At 43.1% G+C, this 17,629-nt stretch overlaps 1 protein-coding gene across 3 annotated transcripts in view; it reads left to right on the forward strand.

The window, feature by feature from the left end:
- The window catches only part of PLRG1 (pleiotropic regulator 1), a 115,954-nt gene that overhangs the window by 50,332 nt on the left and 47,993 nt on the right, over positions 1–17,629 (forward strand). For all 3 annotated transcript variants that reach the window (XM_075860331.1, XM_075860332.1, XM_075860330.1), the window contains one exon: positions 16,184–16,290. In XM_075860331.1, coding sequence (XP_075716446.1) covers positions 16,244–16,290 — 47 coding nt within the window. In that variant the 5' untranslated portion in view covers positions 16,184–16,243. The remainder of the gene's footprint in view (positions 1–16,183; positions 16,291–17,629) is intronic.

Genomic DNA, 17,629 nt, shown 5'->3' on the forward strand with positions numbered 1-17,629 from the left:
AGTGTTCGTTTACACGATGCGTACAATTCCGCTGCGGAGCATAGGCTGCGGAGCGGAATTTGGTGTCCGCAGCATGCTCTGTCTGTTGCGGAGCAGTGGCGGACTGGTTGCGGACTCATGGCGGAATTTCTCCATTGACTTCAATGGAGAGTCAAAATTCCGCAATGAAGTCCGCAGATCTTATGTGTGCTGCGGAGCGTATTGTTTTTACTACCATGACATTTCTTCATTCTGGCTGGACCTATGTATTTCTAGGTCTACAGCCAGACTGAGGAAGTCAATGGGGCTCCCGTAATGACGGGAGCGTTGCTAGGAGACGTCTGTAAATAGTCACTGTCCAGGGTGCTGAAAGAGTTACGCGATCGGCAGTAACTGTTTCTGCACCCGGGACAGTGACTACCGATCTCAATATACATGTATCTGTAAAAAAATATATAAGTTCATACTTACCGAGAACTCCCTGCGTCTGTCTACAGTCCGGCCTCCCAGGATGACGTTTCAGTGTAAGTGACGGCTGCAGCCAATCACAGGCCAAGCACAGGCTGCAGCGGTCACATGGACTGGAGCGTCATCCAGGGAGGTCGGGCCGGATGCCGAAAGAGGGACGCGTCACCAAGACAACGGGCGGTAAGTATGAATTTCTTTGACTTTCACTAGGGAAAGTGCTGTCCCTTCTCTCTATCCTGCACTGAATAGGGAGAAGAGAAGCACTTTTCCTGCAGTCCGCAGCGGCCAGTCCGCATCAATTTTCTGCACATTTTGTGCAGATCCGCTGCAGAATCTGCAACGCAGATTCTGTGCGGCATTGATGCGGACAGTTGCGGAGGAATTCCGCCATGTGTGGTCATGCCCTTAGACAGTAAAATAAATCTGCCCCAAAATGTGTTATACGTGACTGGACAAAAGCCGGGTAGCCAGAGGGCCTAAAGATGATCTGGTGGCACCTAACATTTTGGGTTGCTCTCTATTGGGGTCTATGTGAGATCTTATTTTCTTAGCTACAAAAAAAGTTCCTGTCCACTTTAGTGATGTAACATTTTGAGTAATGCGTTTACCCCCGGACACTTTATTCCTGCAGTATTAAAGCCTCGAGTGCGTGTGTTCAGGGAATGTAATATTATAAACCGCAGGGCAACAGGAAACACATGGTTGCAAATAACATAAACCTCATTCCACAGGAATGTTCCAAATATGACTTTTGTGGAAACCATGAGTGCAGATGCGGCAGAGTATTGTTATTGCGCTCCTAATTACTACCACTTGTCTGCTATATTTTGACTCTATTTTTCCAGCAGGAACACAATTTAGTTTTTCTTTTGTCCCTGTGGTTGTCTCTCTCTTTTTTTTTATCTTCGATCTGCAGTACTTCCCGGCTGTGACATTATTTGGGCCTCTCTGTTTAACATTCCAAAGTCTTGCGGGATTTTTTTTCTTGTTCATTCATTATATGTAGAGGATTTGGCCTGTACATGATATCAATGGCGAGGGAAACCGAAGCTTAGGTTTCCGTTTGCCTCTCCGCTGAATGGTTAACCCGACGGAAGCCTCCAATGGAGCCTCTCAACGGAAGGGCAATGGTGATGTGAACAGGCCCTAATATATTGATATTAACTTTGAATTTATTTTATTGGGGTAAAGAAAAAAAACAGCTTTTTTGGCGCATTTTTTTTTTTTTAAGTGATTTCAATTTATAATGCTCACCGTGCGGCATAAGTAATGGGTTACTTTATTCTGTGTCGGTACAATTACAGCGATTCCAATTGTGCAGGTTTTTAATAATTTTTTTTTTTGGGGGGGGAGGTGGGTGGGGAAAAAGCAATTCCGTTTTTTTGCGTTATTTTTGTATGGCACTTACCATGCGGTTTAAATAAAGTGTTAGCTTTGTTTGTTTTATGATCGCGACGATACCATATAAGTGTATTTTTTACAGGTTTACAAAATGAAAACCCTTTCTATGGAAAAAAATGGTTTTATTTATTTTTTTATTTTATTTTTTGTTAATAAACTTTCTTTAACTTTTAGTTCCACTAGGGTACTTCACAATGCAATCTTTTGATAATTTATATGTGTAAAACTGACAGGCAGTCTATTAGGATGTGCCTCTGGCTCTGGCCTAATAGGCATACAGTTATGGCAGGCCTGGGGGATTTTGTAAGGCTTTTCACACTACAGGGTCCGGGTGTCTGCTGATAAAAGCGTCCGTTTTGGACAGTTTTTCTCAGCCGTTTTGCATCCGTTCCGGGCTGTAAATGTAATTTTGTAATTTTTTTGGCCCCAACCCAGTATAAACCGCTACAGGAAGGTCACATAATCACCCAGTTACCTTATACTCTGAAAGCCGGAGAAGAGTACTTTGTCTATCCCTCAGCTTTTTTTGCATTGATTTCTTGCTTTTCCTCTGCTATTTTTTTTTTACTTGCTGCCATATCCTTACAACCATTGAACCATGTACTCCAGCTTTGGCTGATTTCTCGGCAATTCACACAGCAATCACAGATGTTGATGCCCTCTGTAAATAGGGCCGCACACAGCCCACTTGTGGGTATGACAATTTGGGCTCCCTCTAGGAGTGGAATCCCCAGCCAGAGCGTTGCCTACGCTCTGGCAGGGGATTCCGCTTCAGGAGGAGCCCTTGATATCACTGTCCATATATGGATAGTGACGTCAGGGGCTTCTGGAGCGGAATCCCTGGCCAGACTGTCAGCATCGCTGTGGGGGGTGTTTCCGCACCTAGGCAGCGGCTCCCTCTAGGAGCCTGTATGTATATAGCGCCACACAGTGCCCCTTACCAGAAATGTCCGACCCTACTGGCAAAAATTCCTCCTCCTCCTCTTCACATGCACTCTGCTCTGTGTGGAGGAGGAGAGCTTGAGCGGCAGAAAACACAGCCGTCACTCGGATCACATCCAAGTGACGGCCGTGTTTTACACAGCCCTATAGAGTTCTATGGGAGCCGGATGGCCATAAGAACAGCCCAAAATAGGGCTTGTTCCATTTTCGGGACGGCCCAATTGTACTAGGCCGTCAAATAGTTCCATTGGGGTGAACAGTTTTTAATGCACCTGTGTGACGGCCGTTAAAAAAACCAAGTTTCCCTGTCGTGTGCATAGGGCCTTAAGCCCCCAGCTGCCAAGACTGGCGTTCGTGGGATACTGATGGGTGACAAAGGGAGCACACCTGTTGAACCACTTAAATACAGCAGTCACTGTTAACCATGGCATTTAAGGGGTAAAACTGCCAGGATCTAAGGTTTCCCCGGCTGTTACAGAGCATGCCCGGCTGTCATTCACAGCCAGGTTACCACGGTGATCACTATCACATACATGCAAATTGGGAAATGGACCCATCCCCTGACGTACATGATAATGTGAGAAGTGGTTAAAGGACCGCTAAACCTAGAAATAACTGCTAAAAGTTAACATAAGATGAACTTGCACACAGTATTTGTCAGTCTGCAGGCTTTTCTGCATTATCCGCAAACAAATGATCGCCTGCAATTGTAGAAATCCTGCAGGGAACGTGGGTTAATTTTCTCCTGATTCCATCCATTTTTGGTGTACAGCAGAGTGGACGTGGCTAAGTCAATACAGCTCCCATTGCAGACAAAGTAGGCTACGTTTTGAAATCGGTGAAAACAGCTGACATTGTATTGTTCTCCTCTGCGTTGGGGTCCCGTTCTGACGTTCCATCGGAGGTCTCCGTCAGAACGGAACTCTGAGCAGACACAAACTGACACTGACGGAAACCAGAGGTTTGCGTTTCTATCACCAGTGATTTCAATGGTGACTGAGCCGTTGCCCGTGGTTTCCGTTTATCTCTTTTGTGCATTAGATCCGTCGTTTTGCCGGAAGCAATACCGTAGTCGACTACGCTATTGCTTACGGCAAAACGACAGATTCGGTGCACAAAAGAAACAAAACTGAAACCACGGGCACCGGCTCAGTCACCATTGAAATCTTCGGTTCGGTTATTACATGCAGCCCAGCCTCTGCCGTCAGTAACTGTATGCTATCCAATAGAATTGCTGATAAGTGATTAACATATCAGCGATTCTGATTGGATAGCATACAGTTACTGACGTTTGGGATAGCCAATGGCAGAGCAGGCTCAATGTGACGGCATCAACACTACTCCAGAATGCCGATGGTATGGCTGCCTGGAGTGCAGGGATTATCAGTTACAGCACGTTCAGGCTGGCTGCTGAGGCACAAGCAAACCCACCAAATCAGCCGATGGGCCCTGCCTTAGCCAAGAGTGGTCCCCAACCCCCCATACAAGTAGCGAATGGCACAGTGTCGTCGCTTCACTATTTACAGCTAGTCCAATTTGTTTTTGGTCATCCGTCGCTGCTCACCCCCCCAGACAGTCCCCTTGCTTTCTTCCGTCCGCTTCCTGTCTTCTGCCGTCGCCGCTCCCCCCCCCCCCCCGGATGGTCCTCATGCTTTCTGCTTTGTTTACAAAACAAAGTATTGGGACCGTCTGGGGTGAGCGGTGGCCGCAGCAAAGAGGCAGCTGACATTGCTCACAGAACACGGCCTGACCACCTCTGGCGACATGCGGTATGTGAAACAGGCCTGTGATTCCTCTTATAAATTGCTACTCTTCAATGTTTGTGTACTTTTCTTGATGCTGAAAAGAAGCTGAGAAGAAGGACCTCGAAGATTAAGAACACACTAGTCCGGAAGAACCTGACTTTGAGATGATCAGCCAAGTGTTAGGGTATGTGCACACAGAATCAAAAACGTCTGAAAATACGGAGCTGTTTACAAGAGAAAACAGCTCCTGATTTTCAGAAGTTTTTTAAGCCGCTTGCGGTTTTTCTATGGAGTCAATGAAAAACGGCTCAAGAAATTACATGCACTTCTTTTTCGCGGCCGTTTTTCAAAACAGCCCTTCGGAACAGATCGCCGTTTTTCCCATTGAAATCAATGGGCAGATGTTTGGAGGCGTTCTGCGTCCGATTTTTCTGCTGTTTTTCGTCCGTTTACGGCCCTGAAAACGGCCGAAAATAAGCAGTGTGAACATACCCTTGGTGGAATGGCATACTACTGTATATAATATTTTCCCCCCATGAGCCTGCCTGCTGTATAATATATATGCTATATGTATCCCCCTGGCTCTAAACCTTCTGTATACTAGTAGTATACAGAAGACTCGGGGTATATTATATACTAGTAGTATACAGCAGACTCGGGGTATATTATATACTAGTAGTATGCAGCAGGCTCAGGGGATAAATATTAATTCAATGGCGTAGCATGCAAATAGGGGGTGTGAAATGCAAAAAGGATGTGGCCTAAATAATCGTTCAATAATGGTAATCGAGGTTACATGTTCAATTAATAATGATTTTGATTTAGGTCACAATTGCTCAGCCCTACTGAATGGCCATTAAAATATGTCTGTCACTATATTTGAGCTGTTAAATTTACAGGCAAGTTTTACTAGATTAAAAATGTTTTGGACTATTTTGCTGTATATTCGTTACCTCATTTTTAAAGAGGACTTGTGTCTTAGTAAATACTTGTGTTCCACGTGAAATAACAAAGCTGGATCATCTTTCCTAAAAACTCTACATTGTGTCATTCTTGTTATTCCTTCTGGAAATGTAGGAATAAATTGACAACTGGCTGTAACCGTTTAACGTGTAAGGCCAAGTTCCTACGGTTCGGATGTGCTGCATTAAAACTGCACAGCGTATCCGACCTGGAACCCGCAGCACCTTCCGTCCGTTTTTCGAACAGAATTTCCACTGCGGATTGCAGCGTTGTTAGAAAAAAAAGTCCATACTTACCCCCTCCGTCTTCTCTGCGTGTAGTCCGGCCTCCTACGATAACGTTGCAGGCCATGTGACGCTGCAGCCTGTGATTGGCTGCAACGGTCACATCGGATGAAACGTCATTCCCAGGTGGCCGAGCTGCAGGAAAAAGCAGTGTGTTCTGGGTAAGTACCGGTATGTTTCTTGTTTTTTTTTCTGAAGTTGCGATTTTTGCGGCGTGATTGCTGCGATTCCGCTGCAAAAGTCGCAATACTTGTCTTTCTGTTGCGGGTTTTGCATCCCCATTGAATTCAATGGGAAAAACCCGCAACAGAAAATCAACAAAAAACGCAGCATAAATTGACATGCAGAATTTCTTAACGTTTATGCTGCGTTCTTTCCTCAGCACGTGCATGAGATTTTCTTAATCTCATCCACTTTGCTGCTACTGTAAATGCTGCGGAATTTCCTCACAGAATTCCGTTGTGGAAATTTCGCAGCATTTACACTACGTGGAAACCCGGTTTAAATAGTGTGTCCCTACACTGTCCAATCAGTGTCCACCTTGTAGGGACACACACCCTATTGAAAAGGGGAATGGTAACACCCAGCTGTCAATTTATTCATACATTTCCAGAAGGAATGACCAGGGTAAAATATATATAACTTTCTAATCATTTTAGTTTGAAGCCGGAGTTGCAGTTTGTCCATTTCTTCCGACTCCATCCAAAACTTGCTCCAACTCCAGGACTCCGGCTCCACAGCCGTGGGAATAACCGAGTCCGAAGATAAAATGCTACAACGTTGTTGTTTCATGGGGAATAGACGTATTTACTACAACAGACATGCCAGGAGAGGTGACCGATCCCCACAGGCAGGATACGCTGCAGATTTTCTGCAACAGAAAATCTGCAGCGGACTCTTTAACCCCTTACTGACCAGCCTATTTTAGACCTTAACCAGTTCAGGACCGGGCTATTTTGCGCCTTCAGGACCAGACACCGTTTAGCCCTTTTTAGCACGTGTTAGTTAAACGGCTCTAACTTTTTTTATTTGGCTAACAACGTGATTTTTGCGATGTTTTTTCCGTAGACAATGCAGGTTTCTTTTTTTTATTGTTTTTATACGCATCCTTTTTGCTATTTTAGAATTTTTATTCATTAAGTTTGAAAATAATAGTAAAAAAATAAGCTTTTTTACATTTCAGCTATTTTATTTTTTTTGGTAATAAGTTTTACCCTAAAACAGACCTTTTATTTGTGATCGTCATTGTCTACCGTAAATGTTAATATATTACATGTCTATATTAGGGTAATTGGGTCAGCGCTAGCGTTACAACAATGATTGGCAGGGGGGGGGGGCGGACATTTTTTTTAGGCGTGGGTATTTTATGTGTATTTATTATTTAAAAAAATTTGCACTTTACTTTACTCTCTTTTTTTTTATTACTATGGTCTGTCCCTCAAAGGTCAAAAAAGACCTTTGGGGAACTTTTTATATATTTTTTTTCTTTCTTTTACACCATGTTTTTCCACTGGAGTTGCACAGCAGCCCCAGTTACAGGGGAAATCAGCCCTCTCATAGTGACGATTGTCAGTAATAGAGCTGTGCTGGGTCTAGTAAGACCCAGCAGCAGTCTGTCAGTAACGGCACCCAGCGATCATGTGACTAGTCAAGTTAAAACCCGAGCCGTAAAAAAGTCTATGGCTCGGGTTTTAAGGACCCTGACCGCAAAAACACAGCCAGTGGTCGGGAACCAGTTAAAGAGGCTCTGTCACCAGATTTTACAGCCCCTATCTGCTATTGCAGCAGATCGGCGCTGCAATGTAGATTACAGTAACGTTTTTATTTTTTAAAAACGAGCATTTTTGGCCAAGTTATGACCATTTTTGTATTTATGCAAATGAGGCTTGCAAAAGTCCAAGTGGGTGTGTTTAAAAGTAAAAGTCCAAGTGGGCGTGTATTATGTGCGTACATCGGGGCGTGTTTACTACTTTTACTAGCTGGGCTTTCTGATGAGAAGTATCATCCACTTCTCTTCAGAACGCCCAGCTTCTGGCAGTGCAGATCTGTGACGTCACTCACAGGTCCTGCATCGTGTCGGCACCAGAGGCTACAGTTGATTCTGCAGCAGCATCAGCGTTTGCAGGTAAGTCGATGTAGCTACTTACCTGCAAACGCTGATGCTGCTGCAGAATCAACTGTAGCCTCTGGTGCCGATGTGTCCTCGCTCGTCCGACACGATGCAGGACCTTGGGCAGGAAGTGAGTGACGTCACAGCGTGATCTCAAACACGCTGTGTCTGCACTGCCAGAAGCTGGGTGTTGTGTAGAGAAGTGGATGATACTTCTATACACAACGCCCAGCTAGTAAAAGAAGTAAAAACGCCCCGATGTAACGAACACAATACACGCCCGGTTGTACTTTAGAAAGCCTCATTTACATAAATATAAAAATGGTCATAACTTGGCCAAAAATGCTCGTTTTAAAAAAAACGTTACTCTTATCTACATTGCAGCGCCGATCTGCTGCAATAGGAGATAGGGGTTGCAAAATCTGGTGACAGAGCCACTTTAAGAAACTAAATCTAAACTAGCTCATAACTTGCTCAAAAATGATCGTTTTTCAAAATAAAAACCACTGTTGTTATCTACATTACAGCGCTGATCACATTATGTAGGAGATAGGGCAATTATAATCTGGTGACAGAGCCTCTTTAAATTCAAAAAGTGAAACTGCTAAATTATATAGATTCATTACACACTGATCTATTTCCAGCATTTTTTTTTCTTTTAAAGGGAATGTGTCGCTAGAAAATTATTTTTATTTCTTTTTAGTTAAACAGTTAGTGTATAAATGATTAGACATTGTTATAATTTTTTTTAATTTTTTCACAAGTCAGGAAATATTATAAATTAGATTCTAATTTACAACATTTCCCAGAGTCTCTTTAACCCCTTCCCTCTTTGGCCACTTTTGACCTTCCTGACAGAGCCTCATTTTTCAAATCTGACATGTTTCAATTTATGTGGTAATAACTCCGGAATGCTTTTACCTATCCAAGCGATTCTGAGATTGTTTTCTCGTGACACATTGGACTTTATGTTACTGGCAAAATTTGCCCGATACATTCCGTATTTATTGTGAAAAACACCAAAATTTAGCGAAAAATTGCAAAAATTAACATTTTTCTCAATTTAAATGCATCTGCTTGTAAGACAGGCAGTTATACCACACAAAAATGTTGCTAACTAACATCCCCCATATGTCTACTTTAGATTGGCATCGTTTTTTGATCATCATTTTATTTTTCTAGGACGTTACAAGGCTTAGAACTTTAGCAGCAATTTCTCACATTTTCAAGAAAATTTCAAAATGCTATTTTTACAGGGGCCAGTTCAGTTGTGAAGTGGCTTTGAGGTCCTTAGATATTAGAAACCGCCAATAAGTCACCCAATTTTAAAAACTGCACCCCTCAAAGTATTCAAAACAGCATTTAGAAAGTTTCTTAACCCTTTAGACATTGCGCAGGAATTAAGGCAAAGTAGAGGTGAAATTTACAAAGTTCATTATTTTTTTCCAGAAATTCATTTTGAATCCATTTTTTTTTGTACCACAGAAGGTTTTACCCAAGAAATGCAACTCAATATTTATTGCCCAGGTTCTGCAGTTTTAGGAACTATCCCACATGTGGCCGTAGTGTGCTACTGGACTGAAGCACCGGCCTCAGAAGCAAAGGAGCACCTAGTGGATTTTGGGCCTCCTTTTTATTAGAATATATTTTAGGCACCATGTCAGCTTTGAACAGGTCTAGTGGAACTAAAACAGTGGAAACCCCCCAAAAGTGACCCCATTTGGGAAACTACACCCCTCTAAGAATTTATCTAGGGGTGTAGCAAGCATTTTGACCGGCCAGTTTTTTTGCAAAAATTTTTGGAACTAGGCCATGAAAATGAAAATCTACATTTTTTCAAATAAAATGTAGGTTTAGCTAATTTTTTTTCATTTCCACAAGGACTAAAGGAGAAAAAGCACCACAGCATTTGTAAAGAAATTTCTCCCGGGTAAAACAATACCCCACATGTGGTAATAAACGGCTGTTTGGACACACGGCGAGGCTGAGAAGGGAAAGTGCGCCATTTGGCTTTTGGAACTCAAATTTAGCAGGAATGGTTTGCGGAGGCCATGTCACATTTGCAAAGCTCCTGAGGGGACAAAACAGTGGAAACCCCCAACAAGTGACCCCATTTTGGAAACTACACCCCATGAGGGAATTATCTAGGGGTAGAGTGAGCAGTTTTACCCCACAGGTTTTTTACAGAACTTATTGTAACTAGGCCGTAAAAATGAAAATCTACATTTTTTCAAAGAAAATGTAGGTTTAGGTATTTTTTTTTTCATTTCCACAAGGACTGAAGGAGAAAAAGCACCACAACATTTGTAAAGCAACTTCTCCCGAGTAAAATAATACCCCACATGTGGTCACAAACATCTGTTTGGACACACGGTAGGGCTCAGAATGGAAGGAGCACCATTTGGATTTTGGAATGGTTTCTGGGTGTCATGTCATATTTGCTGAGCCCCTGTAGTACTAGTCCAGTGGAAACACCCCAAAAGTGACACCATTTGGGAAACTGCACCCCCTGAGGAATCATCTAGGGGTATAGTGAAAATTTTGATCCCAAAGGTTTTTTGCTGAATTAATTAGAATTAAGCCATGAAAATGAAAAATATTTTTTTTTTCCAACAAGATGTAGTTTTAGATCAACATTTTTCATTTTTACAAGGAATAGAGAAGGAAAAGCACCCCAACATTTGTAAAGTAATTTCTCCCGAGTACGGTAACACCCCATATGTGGTTATAATCAGCTGTTTACATATATGGGAGCATTCAGAAGAAAAGGAGCGGTATTTATCTTTTGGAGCGTAGATTTTGCTGGAATGGGTTGCGGATGCCATGTTGCATTTGCAAAACCCCTGATGTACCAAACAAAAGTGACCCCGTTTTAGAAACTACACCCCTAAAGGCATTTATCAAGGGATGTAGTGACAATTTAGACTCCACAGGTGTTTTTCAGAAATGAATACGCAGTGGATGGTGCAAAGTGAAAATTGCAATTTCTCCACTGATCTGCCCATTCACCGCACAAGATGTTGTGCCCCTAGAGAATCTTACCCCATAAATTGTTAAGCGGGTTCTCCCGGGCATTGTAATGCCTTACTTGTGGCCATAAATTGCTGTTTGGGCACACTGTAGGGCTAAGAAGGGAAAGACCGCCATTTTGAGCATGGATTTTGCTTGGTAATAGTTATGTTTGGGGTTTTGCTGGTATTTCAGCTTATAATGTGGTGGCATATGTAATCTGTGCGGAGTACATCAGGGCATAATAAGAGGGTATAATAATGGGGTAAATAATACAATTATCCATAGAAGTGTGTTACGCTGTGAAGCGATCCGTTATGCGCAGGCCGGCGTCACACTGATAAACGGTTTTCTTTCTTATCCCCCTTCTGTAACGCTCTGCACCTTTTGGGGACTTTTTCTCCTTCGTAGTTTGGGAAATATTACTGGGAAAGTTTTGCGCTGATATAATACGGGCGCCCTCGCTTCCAGCGGATGTGCTATGTCCCTGCCCTTTCCTAGTTCCTAAATACTAGGGCCCTGAAACTGAAGGAATGTTCCCCTCCGGCCTGCGCATTGAGATGTTTTTTCATCACCGCATTACTAGTGCCGTAACTTTTTTATTTTTCAGTTGATTGAGCGGTGTGCGGGCTTGTTTTTTGCGAGACGGGCTGTAGATTTTATTGGTACCATTTTAGAACACATACGACTTTTTGATCACTTTTTTTGGTAAAGGAAATTACCAAAAACAAGCAATTCTGGAATAGTTTTTTATTGTTTTTTTTTCTCTGCATCCACAGTGCGCCCCAGATTACATGTTAGCTTTATTCTGCGGGTCGATACGATTACGGCGATACCAAATTTATATAGTTTTTTTTATGTATTGCGGCTTTTGCACAATAAAATCACTTTTTTTATAAAATCATTTGTTTTCTCTGTCGACATATTCTAAGACCCATAACTTTATTATTTTTGCGTGCACAAAGCGGTGTCAGGGATTATTTTTTGCGGCACGGATTGGCGTTTTTTATTAGTACTATTTTGGAGTAAATGTGACTTTTTGATCACTTTTTATAGCATTTTTTGGAAGGAGATGTGACCTAAAAACAAAGATTCTGGCGCTGTTTTTCATGTTTTTTTTTTACCGCGTTCACCGTGCGGGATAAATTGCATAATAGTTTTGTAGTTCGGGTCGTTTCGGACGCGGCGATACCAATTATGTATAGTTTTTTTTATTTTTACGGTTTTTCCCATAATAAAATACTTACTATGTGAAAAAAGTCAGTTTAGCTTTATTTTTATTTGAAATGTGTGTGTTTTTATTGTTTTACCACATTTTTATTTACTTTTTTTTACTTTTTTTTTACTTGTCCCACTAGGGGACATGAGGGCCTGATGCCCCGATCGCTACTCTAATACACTGCACTACATACGTAGTGCAGTGTATTAGCGCTGTCAGTTATTCACTGACAGCAAGCCTATGAGGACTCGCCGCAGGCGGGTCCTCATCGGCTCCCGTACAAGGCAGACTCGGACGCCATTTTCTGGCGTCCGATTGCCACAGCAACCCAGCGATTGCATCACTGGGTTGCCGATCGGGTGAAAACCTATCAGATGCTGCGCTCTATTGAGCGCAGCATCTGAGGGGTTAATCTGCCGGATCGGAGAGTAGCTCCGGTCCTGGCAGTTACAGGAGGGTGCCAGCTGTATAATACAGCTGTCCCCCCGCAGTGATAGTGCCGGCTCTGCTTCTGAGCCCGCACCATCACTGCGCCGTATATATACGGCGCTTTGCGGGAACCACCTCCCGACAGCGCCGTATATATACGGCGTATGTCGGGAAGGGGTTAATAATAAAGAGGTTTGTAAGGGGGAAAAGGGTGTTTTTTGTTTTTTTTTGTTTGTTTTTACTAGTCCCACTAGGGGACTTCACTATGCGATTATCCGATCGCATTTATAAGGGTATGTTCACACGAGGTCATTACGTCCGTAACTGACGGACGTATTTCGGCCGCAAGTACCTGACCGAACAGAGTGCAGGGAGCCGGGCTCCTAGCATCATAGTTATGTACGACGCTAGGAGTCCCTGCCTCGCTTCCGCCGGACAACTGTCTCATACTGAAAACATGATTACAGTACGGGACAGTTGTCCGGCAGGGACTCCTAGCGTCGTACATAAGTATGATGCTAGGAGCCCGGCTTCCTGCACTGTGTTCGGTCCGGTATTTGCGGGCGAAATACGTCCGTCAATTACGGACGTAATGACCTCGTGTGAACATACCCTAATACACTGCAATACTTATGTATTGCAGTGTATTATGTATGTCCGTGTAAAATGGACAGGCATCTGCTAGGTCATGCCAGGTCATGCCAGGGGCATGACCTAGCAGGCATACACTACAGGCAGACCTGGGGGCCTTTATTAGGGCCCGGCTGCCATCGGAGACACAGACACTCGGCAATCTTATCGCCAGGTGTCAGTGGGATGAGAGGGAGCTCCCTCCCTCTCTCCAAAACCACTCAAATGCGGTGCTCGCTTTTGAGTGCCGCATCTGAGGGGTTAAACAGGTGAGATCAATACTAATATCGATCTCACCCGTTTGAGCAGGGATGGATGTCCCCAGCCCTCAGCTACCTCTCCTAGCTGAGAGCAGGGAGATTTAATGGCTCCCTGCTCTGTTTATTCCGATGCAGCGCAGTAAAAAGGCTATTGCATCGGAATAAAGCCCGTTAGTGGCCGCCGTAAAAACTCTATGGGGCGGTCACTAACGGGTTAAAAAAAATCTACGGTTAAGGCCCCATGCACACGACCATGCCCGTGATTGCGGGCACGGCCGGCCGCTGACTGACAGCCGCATTTTCGGGCCGTGCTCCCATACAAAGTATGGGAGCACGGCCAGCAAAATGCGATAGAACGGACATGTTCCATAATTCCCGGAACATTTCCACGGCACTGACACCCTTCCGTAGTGCTACGGAAAGGTGTCAGTTTTCAATGAAAGTGAATGGCTCCGTTTTTGCGGTCCGCAAAAACGGAGGTTTTTTGCTGTCGTGTGCATGGGGCCTTAGTCACAGAAATCCGCTGCAAAAAGTGTGTTTTTGCTGCACACTTTTCTGTGGAAAGACTTTTTTTTTTTCCCTGTGGTTTTAGTGTTTAAACATTTGATTATAGCAAATTATTTGTGCACCTCCGGATTTCCAGCAATTTTTTATTTCCCCCCCCCCCCTAGTTTCTGCTGCTTAAAGAGGCTCTGTCACCAGATTATAAGTGCCCTATCTCCTACCTAATATGATTGGCGCTGTAATGTAGATAACAACAGTGGTTTTTATTTTGAAAAACGATAATTTTTGAGCAAGTTATGAACAATTTTAGATTTATGCTAATTAGTTCTTAATGACCAACTGGGCGTTTTTTTTTTTTTTTTACTTTTTACCAAGTGGGCGTTGTACAGAGGAGTGTATGACTCTGACCAATCCGCGTCATACCCTTCTCTCCATTCATGCCCAGCTTGTTTCGCTGTACAGCGTGATCTCGCGAGATCAAGTTGTGACGGGAGTTCCTCCCACAGGTTCTTCATCGTAGCCATGGAAGACTGAACGGACATCGACTCTAGCTGCTGCAGAGTCGGATAAACGTCCTGACACGGCTGGAGGCGATGTCTGACACTTCCAGCGCTCCTGTGAAGGAGCTATGGGAGAAAGTCCCGTCACAGCATGATCTCGCGAAATCACGCTGTTCAGTGAAACAAGCTGGACTGGAATGAAGAGAAGTGTATGACGCTGATTGGTCAGCATCATACACTTCTCTTTACAACGCCCAGTTGGTCATTAACAACTAATTAGCATAAATCTAAAATTGTTCATAACTTGCTCAAAAATTATCGTTTTTCAAAATTAAAACCCACTGTTTTCTACATTACAGTGCCGATCAGATTAGGTAGGGGATAGGGCATTTATAAACTGGTGACAGAGTCTCTTTAAGCGCAGTACAAACCAAATTTATGCTCCCCATTCAAGTCTATAGACCAAAGACACAGCACCGCAAAATGCTTTCTGCACAACGTTCCTGCCTTCTTAGTTTTTTTTATTTTTTTTTTGCAGCGTGTAGCTTACATTTTCTAAATCTCATACACTTAGCTGGTACTAAAAATGCTGCGGAATTACCGTACAGAAATTCTGCAGTGTTAACGCTACTTGGGATCCCGGCCTAAATGTAGAATGTATACGAGCTGCCAAGTGGCTTTAAGGCTGAGTTTACATGGGGTGGATACGCTGCCTAATAGCACGCAGCGTATCCGCCCTGTGCACCTGTGAATTAGGGACGAAAAACCGCACTAAACTGTGGTGCAGTTTTTCGCCCAGAATGACCGCTGCGGACTCCTGGGTAAGTATAAGATCTTTTTTTTTTTTTTTCGGAGTCGTGTTTTTTGCGGCGAAATCCCTGCGAACCCGCCGCAAAAAACGCGACATTTTATTTTTGTTGTGGGTTTTACCTCCCCATTGAATTAGGGAAAACCTGCAACAAATCAGCGTTTACGCAAATACAATTGACATGCTGCAGACTAAAATTCTGCACCGCAGGTCAACAGTGCGTGGATGAAATTTGTTTTTCTCATGCACTTTGCTTCTATTGTATATGCTGCGGCTAATCTGCAGTATTTAAGCAACGTGTGAACTGACCCTAAGGCTGGATTCACGATTTGTGTGTTTGTTGCGTTTTTTTTCTCTTCCTGTGCACTTCTAAAAAGTGTTTCAGCTGTAATCTGATGACTTTCAAATTCAAAACCAGATTACCGCTGCAACACTTTTCAGATGCATTTATTCTGGCAGCATTTCGAAACTCAACAAAAAAGCATAATGTGAACCCAGCCTTACATACGTTGTTTCAGGAGAGATAGACTTTAAAGCCGGTGTTCAACAGTTGTCCAAGGAATTTAGAAAGATGAATATGTACTGTGGACCTTCGTAACACGAGGGCCCTAGGTTCTCTACTTGTGGTATGTGTATCGCAGGGGGGTTACATGCTCTCGGGTACTTTCACAATATATAATCATATCAGTGGGGTACTTTGATGTAATTGTTTGAGTAGGGTGTTTTGGTTTAGGAACAATGATCTAGACAGCTGAAGTCCATTTGAGTATTTTAGTGGTGCGAGGATTAGAGCGGTCACAGACCTCCGCAGAAAACCCGCCCTAACAGATGCCAGTAGCTGTTTAGGTGCATGGACTATCCAAACTCCAGCCCTGCATATTATTCCATTACTTGGTCTGCGTGTTACTTCATATTTTTTCTTTTCTTCCCAGGATGTGCAGAAACACTCTGTCCACACACTGGTATTTCGATCTTTGAAGAGGACTCATGACATGTTTGTCGCTGACAATGCCAAGCCCATCCTGATCGATGAAGGAAGGTAAGATAAATGTCTCACAGCAGTCGGTAGGATCTGTCGTGTTGCTTGAAGCTGAACGATCTAGAGCTGCTGCAGAATAGATTATCATGCCAGGAGTGTTGCTGAAGGGATTCACAATTAAGTCCCTTGTGATTGAGTTTGACGGCTGCCTCAAACACCATGTGGGGAATTCAATTACCTGTGTCCTACTGGCTCCCCGAGTTTCAGCACAATAAATAATGCAGAGAAATAAACAGGTTATCGCTGTACCTGCTGCTCCGGTCCAGAAGGAAAGTATGCAACCTCAATCCTGCAGCTTCTGTCCAGCATCTTGATCGCAGAAATCACATCTGTTAGAAGCTATAGTAATATAGACCTTCCAAATGGTGAGCAAGATGATAGAAAATCACAGATGCAGGTCTAAGGCACAGGAGAGGCTGCAGGCTGCGCTCTGTGCAGCAGCATTCAAGTGACGTGCAGCGTGAAAACTCCAACTTGCTGCAGGGAGGGGCAGAGATGATGTAAGCTTATGTCAACCAATCATCTACAGGGAACTTAACCCCTTAATGATCAGCCTATTTTAGACGTTAATGACCAAAGCCATTTTTTACGTTTTTCCATCGTCTCATTCAAAGAGCTATACACTTTATTTTTGCGTCGGCATAGCTGTATATGGTCTTGTTTTTTTGCGGGACAAGTTGTAATTTTTAATAGCACCATTTTGGGGTACATAGAATTTATTGATTAACTTTTTTGGGGGGGAATAGCCATTTCGTCACACTTTTTTGCATCCTAAAATTACGCCGTTTACCGTGTGGTATAAATAACACAATAACTTTATTCAGCAAGTTGTTGCGATTGCAACGATACCAAATTTGTATAGTTTTTGTATGTTTTACTACTTTTACACAGTGAAAACACTTTTTTTTTCAAAATTATTTGTTTTTGTGTCTCCATATTTGAAGAGCCGTAACGCTTTTATTTTTTCGCCGATGCAGTTGTATGAGGGCTTTTTTTTTGCGGGACGACTTGTAGTTTTTATTGGTACCATTTTGGAGTAGATGCAACTTTTTTTGATCACTTTTTATCAAATTTTTTTAAGGCTGGATTCAAAGAAAACCGCAATTTTTGCATGTTTTTTTTATTTTATTTTTTACGACGTTCACCGTGCGGATTAAATAATGTAATAAGTATATAGCTGGGGTCATTACGGACGCGGCGATACCAAATATGTGTAACTTTTTTACTTTATTTTGTTTAATAATAAAGCAGTTTGTAAGGGGGAAAAGTGTAAAACGGACAGGCATCTGCTAGGTCATGCCAGAGGCATGACCTAGCAGGCATTCACCACAGGCATTTA

This window comes from Rhinoderma darwinii, chromosome 1, assembly GCF_050947455.1.
Source record: "Rhinoderma darwinii isolate aRhiDar2 chromosome 1, aRhiDar2.hap1, whole genome shotgun sequence".
In the NCBI taxonomy this organism is placed as follows: Eukaryota; Metazoa; Chordata; class Amphibia; order Anura; family Rhinodermatidae; genus Rhinoderma; species Rhinoderma darwinii.